Below are 8490 nucleotides of genomic sequence, written 5' to 3' on the forward strand. Positions count from 1 at the left end.
ATGTCAATATCAATGCCTTAAATGCTATATTTTTTTGTACATTTACATATTCCACTTCTCCAAGCGTTAATATTGGCTTCTGACAATCATTGGATTAATCATTGCACTTTTAGTGATGTAGTTTATCCAAATCCCAACATATTATAAGTAATTTGTCCTACAAAGCTTTGACAAGTAGTGGTCATGGCTATTTATGAATATGGCACTGATACTGTATTAGCACCTTACAGCACAAAATATGTTAAAATCCCATATTAATTTACCCAGTGACTGTAAGAAGTATTACGATTGTGAATCTTTTGAAACAATTCACGTTGACTGTATTGTCTTGATATTTTCTAATGGATACATTTTGTTAATTATCATTCTTTTTCCACAGTACTCACAGTTAAACTGCTAAGGCATTCTTACAGGATCTAGTCTGAGCTTTTGATCCGCCACATGAATAAATTACAGCAAAAGATCTCGCATAGATTTGTACACATTGCCAAACCAGGAGTACCACAACCAGTTCTTGGATCATTTGTTTTCATGATTACATTCAATGATTTGCCACATTATGTTCTCCATTCTATGATCTGCTATGACAACAATTAAAGCAGCTCATCAATACAACTCAGAATTACAACAAATGTCCCAGGAATCATTGGATGCTGCAGTGAAATGGTACTGCTCTAACAAACTTGATGTGCAACCCTGACAGGACCCATCATCTTCTGTTAGGACTATCTAATGATACAGAAAATAGAATGGTTAAACATTTAGGACTCCGCTGACTCCAAAATGGCCTGAGGAGAACTCATCAGTTATATCTGCAAAAACTATTGAAGGGAACATCCATAATGGAAGCTGAGAGATTTTGTTGCTTCAAAATATTTAAGACTGACCTATTTTGGACTTTCCCAGTATCATTTCTTATGGACTGCTGCTATGGGGGCATTCTACACCTTTAAGTGAGATTCTGAAGATCCAAAAGATATTCATAAGAGAAACTGTAGAGCTGAACCGAAAGATCACTGTTGACTTCTGTTTAGTAAACTTAATATACTTGCTGTTGTAAATCTCTGTATATAGTCTCATCACTATCCATTAAACAAAGTGCAAATGAATTTCAAGTAAGAGGAGATACACAGCAGCACAAAATGAGAGGGAAAAATTAAAATGGATATACCAAGACATGACTAGTAAAGGCAGCCCACTCCACCAGAGCCAGCTCACTAAAAATATGTGACAAATTCCACACTCACTGGGGTCCATGCCACGTAATTTATTTTAAAAAATAACTGGTTGGCTGATAATCCTTTTTATAATCAAAAAGAACTGATGATATACAGGTTGTGACCGTGTTAAAATTTTGAATGAATGTTGAATGTACAGTGTAAATTGGAAGCCTTCTGTAATAAAGAATTTTACTTGTATGCAGTATTGAAAGAAAATTACAGAATAAATAGAGGATAAGGGTGGCAAATGAAACTAAACACAATTTTTTTTAAAAACAATATTTATTGTACAAAGTGAGGATAAAAACAGTGAGTCATAAACCACAAATGGTTTTATAAACAGAATGAAGGTCATAGGAACTTGAGATGAAATTCAGTCTTATATAAATAGTAAGCTTATAAATTCATGTGTGTCAACCAACAAGAAGGCAGACAAAGACACACTACATGAGTCTTTAAATCATGAATGCTTCACTCTCCTATGCTATGTACACCACATTTTATATATCACACACAGTGACACATAAAACTGTTTTTATATTAACAGTTCAGTTAGTCAACCTCCTCAATAGTTGGTCCACCTGTGTGTGCTGCTCCTGTACCTGCTTGTTGCCCACAGGTACTGCTGGGATCCTTAGTGCCCTGGTGCAGCTTAGTCATTATGTGTGTGCATACCCGCTGCAGCTCCTGTAGCCGACGCTCACACTCACCACAGCTCGCCTGGGCATTGTTGTCTAGCCACTGTAATTCCTCCTCACAACGTGCCATCGCTGCTGTCTTGTCTGACTCAGATAGCCTGCTGCCTGCGTCCGACAGTGCCTGCTTCACAGACAGGGCATAGCCCTCCAGTCGATGCCGTGCCTCTACTCTCTCACGTTGCCGCTGGTCTTCCTCCTTGAAGCGCTCTGCATCAGCTACCATCCGATCGATTTCCTCCTTGGAAAGCCGACCCTTGTCATTGCGGATGGTGATGTTACGAGATCTTCCTGTGCTCTTCTCTTGGGCAGACACAGTTAGAATGCCATCTGCATTCAAGTCGAATGTAACTTCCACTTGAGGCACACCACGTGGTGCTGGTGGAATGCCAGTGAGGTCAAATGTGCCCAGCAAGTTGTTGTCCTTTGTCATTGCACGCTCTCCTTCAAACACCTGAATTGTAACTGCTGGCTGGTTGTCTGAGTATGTGGTGAACGTCTGTTTTTGCTTGCAGGGGATACGTGCATTGCGCTCTACCAGCTTAGTCATGACACCACCTGCTGTCTCAATGCCGAGTGATAGTGGTGCTACATCTACCAGTAACACATCCTGAATTGCAGAGCTGGTATCACCACTGAGAATGGCTGCTTGTACAGCTGCACCATATGCCACTGCCTCATCCGGGTTGATGGACAAATTCAGCCGCTTACCAGCAAAGTAGTTCTGCAGCAGAGCCTGAATCTTAGGGATGCGCGTTGAACCACCCACCAACACAACATCGTGGATTGACGCTTTGTCCATCTTGGCATCGGCCAGTGCTTTCTCGACAGGTTGTAGTGTTGAGCGGAACAGATCAGCACAAAGTTCCTCAAACCGTGCTCGTGAAACTTTTGTGTAGAAGTCAATGCCATCTAATAGTGCATCAATCTCAATACTGGCCTCCGTGCTGGAAGACAACGTACGCTTGGCCCGTTCTGCTGCCGTACGCAGTCGACGCAAGGCACGTGGATTGGAACGTACGTCCTTGTGGAATTTACGTTTGAACTCATCAGCCAAATGATTCACAAGCCGACTGTCAAAGTCCTCGCCTCCCAGGTGTGTGTCTCCAGCTGTTGCTTTCACTTCAAACAGTGAACCCTCCGAAATGCTCAGGATGGACACGTCAAAGGTGCCACCACCAAGGTCAAATATGAGCACATTGCGCTCACCTTTCAGGTTTTTGTCGAGGCCGTATGCGAGTGCAGCTGCAGTTGGCTCGTTGATAATCCGCAGCACCTTCAGGCCTGCTATGGCGCCTGCATCTTTGGTAGCTTGCCGCTGTGAGTCGTTGAAGTAGGCGGGCACTGTAATAACTGCCTCTCGTACCTGCCCACCCAAGAATGCCTCTGCTGTTTCCTTCATTTTCACAAGCACCATAGCGCTTATCTCTTCTGGAGCGAAAGTTTTGGTGGTGCCTTTGAACTGGACCTGTATCTTAGGCTTGCTACAGTCGTTAATCACTTTGAATGGCCAATGCTTCATGTCTCCCTGCACCTTTGGGTCGTGAAACTTGCGGCCGATGAGTCGTTTGGCGTCGAAGATGGTATTCTGCGGGTTCATCGCAACCTGGTTCTTGGCAGCATCGCCGATCAGCCGCTCCGAGTCGCAAAAGGCGACGTAGCTTGGTGTCGTCCTGTTGCCTTGATCGTTGGCGATTATTTCCACCTTGCCTTGTTGCCACACTCCCACGCACGAGTACGTGGTTCCCAAATCGATCCCCACTGCTGGAATCTTCGGCATTTTCTTCTGTTAGCTATGTCACAGTAACGTAGACGAATATAGCTGCGTAGCGAATCTTCGATCACGTCTCGAAGCACTAACTTCGCGTCGCTCTCTCGTAATGAACTGAGCTGTGACGCGCCTGCGGCTCTTTTAAATAAGGCGGCTAAACGGTGTAGAGAGTAGGAGACTATTCGAGAGTTGTCACATTACGTCATCAAAGAGTCTGCAGCTGATTGGTCGGAGGGTGGAGCTGAGTCTGTCATGGCTGGAAAGTTCTCGTATCTCTTCGTCTCTACGTCTGGCGTCTAGCGGTTTCTGGACAAATCTGTGTTTATCGTTAAGGCGGCAATATTGACGTTTTTTTTAATCGGCGTCATGTACGTAGTTAGGGTATTGTTTGGGCAAATGTGTGCTGCCGATATGTATTTCATGCCTAAACGTGTTTTTCTCTGTGTCCTCAGCGATACAATTTTGTTGTTTGCGTGAATTTTACGTGTAATGTCATACTCACCTCTCCATTATTACTAGTGGCTGTCGTTTGGAAGTCGTACTCATGTTTTTCCGGTGTTATGCAAAAGTCGTCGTATTTATCCCATTTACTAATATCATGATGTCTTAATCCAGCTTCCATTCAGAAACATTTTTCGTACAGCGTTCGATAATGTTTGTAGTATGAAATAGCGGAAATGACGGAAAACTACACATTTCGAACAGTTGTACATTTTATACCATTCGTCTTTCTGGTTTGCTGAAGAATCTCATGCCTAGCTTGGTGTATTTGTGCGTAGGGAAGTCAAAACATTTATTTTAAGTGTATGAGCGTATCAAAGAATTCGCCCTAGGGGAGTTTAGCGGATACAGGACATAATTGTTATTCACATTTCGCGGAATTTCTTTTTTGAAATATCAGTCTTAGAATGAACACATTTGTGTCAACAAGTAGTCCTAAACCAGCCTAGGGCAAGCAATAGCCGGGAGCACGCAGTTATTTCGAAGTAAAATATGTAAAAGTTTCGTGGTTTTCTGCCCAAGGAAAGTGTTTCGTTTTTGATTGTACCAGACAGTATTGATCAAGTACTTATAGGCCAGTGCCACGTGTGTTTTATGTGTGACAGTATAAAATAAATAAATAAAAAAGAAGTGTGAGAAGAAAGGGTATTCGGAGTGTACATATACACGTAATATTAATACGAATTTATTTATTTTCTGTTAATATACATTAGATTATATTAGATTTACGTTCATTCCAATTGATCCGTAGTGAGGAGGGCCTCCAGGATGTAGAACATGTCAGGAAAACAATAATACATGACAAATATTTACAACTGAAACAAATAAGCTAATGTACCTTCCACAGGTTCCAAGTGGAATGATCGTCATTTTTAAATGAACACGATATGAAAGAATCATTTTACAAACGCTAATGCACTGAATTTAAAATAAAAAAGGTTTATTTATTTATAAGGTATTAAAGTTGTAATATAACTACTATAATACTTATTTACAATGAACACATTACTGCACTGAAAAAATATATATATCAGTTGGTCCTACTGAGAAATTCATCAATGGAGTAGGAGGAGTTGGCCACCAATAAATCCTTTAGGCTTCTCTTAAACTGAATTTCATGGGTTTTTAAGCTTTTTATGGCTGCTGGCAAGCTATTGAAAATGTGTGTTGCTGAATAATGCACACCTTTTTGTACAAGAGTAAGTGACTTTAAATCCTTGTGAAGATTATTCTTATTTCTGGTATTAATTCTATGAATTGAGCTGTTGGTTTGAAAAAGTGATATATTTTTAATGACAAATTTCATTAAGGAATAAATATATTGGGAAGCAGTAGTTAGTATCCGTAGTTCCCTAAACAGGCTTCTGCAGGAAGTTCTTGAGTTCATACCACATATAACTCTTACTGCACATTTTTGTGTCCGGAAAACTTTAGCTTGGCTTGATGAATTACCCCCAAAAATAATCCCATATGACATTATGGAATGAAAGTAAGCATAGTATGCCAGCTTTTTCATTTTTATGTCCCTTATGTCTGACACAATTTGCATTGAAAATACAAGTTATGTGTAATAAAGGTCTAGTAGTAAATAAATGTTATTTTGTTGTAAAACAAGTTGGTGTATCTGATTGTTGGGTTAGTATACGCTAACTCGTCGCAGAGAAATCTTGCTCATTATCTGAGTTAGTGTGCTCAGCATCACATTGTCTATTCAGAGTTAAATGGTAACGTGTTTTAACATAAGAGATTTACCATTTGGAGGAAAAACTGGTGTTCATAACTATATCTGGCACCCCATTATGTGACATATGATGATTTTTCAAAATCAGAGGTGGTAAAAACTGGAGTGGATCTTTTAAGGTGAAGCAACTTGTTTCCTCACTCAGTCATGCTCAATGGAGTTAAGTGCTTTTACTTCCAGTGACTTACATCTAATTATGACCCATACCTTTTTTACTAATTATCATTGAAAAAATATGTTATCAGTTACATGCAACCACGGATTACCTTTCATTAAAGATGTTTATGATTACTGGTATTGACAACTCAACTGTAGTAATCAGTAAACATTGACTGGTTTTCTGCAAATGTTCTTGCCCTCAGTTTTAAAAAGACACACTATATTCACTTCTGCATATCCAGGAATTCTGCATTAATGATATGTGTAACACAGTCAGGAAATATTTAGGGTGGAAACTTCAAAATTCTCAAGTGTTCATATTGACGAGAATTTAAATGAGAAAAGCACAGTTTGGAAATCCTAAGCCAACTTAGTTCAGCCACATTTGCACACAGAATCATTTAAAATCTTGGAGAGAGAGACATTAGTAAGATGACATATCTTGCATATTTTCATTCAGTAATGTCATACTGATTTATGTTCTCAGGTAACTCATCTTTAAGAAAGGAAGTCTTCATTGCTCAAAAGTATGCTGTTAGAGTAAGATGGGGTGCACACCCATGATCATCTTATAGGCATCTGTTGAAGGAGTTAAGCTTCACAGCATACAGGGTGTACATATAGTCCAGAAAAAACTTTCAATTATTTATTGCCCAAGAACTAAACATTGTACAGATGTCATACATATTGCATTGTGAAGAGAAACTCTGAAAGTTTTTTTTTTACAAACATTCGATATGCGAACCACGACTGACCTGACAGACATCAATACGGTAATCAAATTCTTGCCATACACCTCCCAGCATGGCATCATCAACTGTGGCAGTCGCTTCCAGTATTCTCTACCGAAGCTCTGCTACATCACATGGTAGAGGCGGTACATATACTAGATCTTTAATATGTCCCCACAGAAAAAAGTCACGCAGAGTGAGATCTGGTGATTGGGGAGGCCATTTCATGAAATAGCTGTCCCCTTCTGTAGCTTCGCCGATGCGGCAGCTCCATGTTCAGGTACACACAAACTTCATGATGAAAATTGGGTGGAGCCCCAACCTGCTGTAAGATGAATGGAGAGTCTGATTGCATTTGAGGCATCAGCCATTGCTGCAGCACGTCAAAGTAGGGATATCCAGTGACAGTGCTCTCGGCGAAGAATAATGTCCCCTACAGTTTTCAAAGTGACAAGGTGGCAAGGCACAAAAAATATTTATCTTCGGGGAACCACGCTCAAATTCAGTGCATTTGTGTGGATGCTTTGTACCCCAGATTCGACAATTATGCCTGTTCACTTTCCCTTTAGTGTGAAAAGTGGCTTCGTTGCTAAAAATTAAGCGATCAGCAATGCAATCCCCATCCTCATTCAGTTGTTGCAACTGTGAATAAACTCAAAACGCTTGTCTTTGTCGTCATCATTGAGCTTCTGCACTAGCTCCAATTTGAATGGTGTCATAGACAGCTTCTGTCACAGGACTTTCCACACTGTCATTGGAGTCATTTTGAGTTCACGGGATTCACAACGCACTGATTTCTTTGGACTCATGAATGTCTCTCGTACGTGCTTCACATTCACTTCACTCACACTGGGACGTCTGCTTCTCTTTGCTGGGCACAAGCAACCCATGGTAACGAATTTGTTGCGCCAGTGGTAAATGGCCTTCCTTATTGGTGGCTTCTTACTGTACTTGGTTCTAAACATCTGTTGAACACTTGTTTTTGTTGAATTCCAACACACATAAAGCTCACTCCGCTCCTGAACTCGCCATGTTTGCGACTAGCACTGACTGTCAGCAAATTACCAAACTACACTGTGGTGGTATTTAATTAAAAAAAAAAAACCTTTCAGGGTTTCTCTTCAAAATGACATATGTATGATATCTTTACAATGTTTCGTTCTTGTCCAATACATAACTGAAAGTGTTCCCGCCTTTATGTACACCCTATATCTTTCCATCATAAAGTTTGTTGTAGGTCTACTGCAGTTCAAAAGGAACAATGATGTACATAATTAAAATACCAGAAGGGAAAATGACATTCATTGATCTAAACTCTCTGAGGGAAAGCAAAATAAAATTTGAAAACAAACTAAAATATAATAAAAATTAAATAAAATATAAATTATGTGGCAGATGACAAAATAAAACTTGAAAACAAACAAAAATGTTCTCATTGACAACTCCTATTCTGTAGAAGAATTTCTATTGTAATGTGTAAAAGTAAAAGGTGGTGTATAGGAGTAACTAACTGAGGTCTCTAGATTTTTTATAAATGTGCAGCATGTAGCCATATTTAAAAATTAAGTTATGATTGTATGTAAAATGATTCATTCCTTCGCATTATGATTTATCATGCAAATGATCCATGGAACATGAAACTGACTGACTTTGAATCAGCAGAATATACACT

The 8490-nt window shown here is 39.8% G+C and overlaps 1 protein-coding gene across 1 annotated transcript; it reads right to left on the reverse strand.

Annotated features, from left to right (window-relative positions):
- Window positions 1-1624: 1624 nt before the first annotated feature.
- On the reverse strand, window positions 1625-3766 carry LOC126474891 (heat shock protein 70 A1-like). Its single transcript, XM_050102383.1, has one exon. It carries the CDS (start codon window positions 3693-3695, stop codon window positions 1773-1775), a length of 1923 nt encoding a protein of 640 aa, XP_049958340.1. The 5' UTR covers window positions 3696-3766; the 3' UTR covers window positions 1625-1772.
- Window positions 3767-8490: the final 4724 nt, after the last annotated feature.

The sequence above is a fragment of the Schistocerca serialis genome, chromosome 4 (genome assembly GCF_023864345.2).
Source record: "Schistocerca serialis cubense isolate TAMUIC-IGC-003099 chromosome 4, iqSchSeri2.2, whole genome shotgun sequence".
Taxonomy (NCBI): domain Eukaryota; kingdom Metazoa; phylum Arthropoda; class Insecta; order Orthoptera; family Acrididae; genus Schistocerca; species Schistocerca serialis.

What these genes read in the sequence shown, in the direction of transcription:
- LOC126474891 (XM_050102383.1), bottom strand. Translation starts at nt 3,695, where the DNA reads ATGCCGAAGATTCCAGCAGTGGGGATCGATTTGGGAACCACGTACTCG.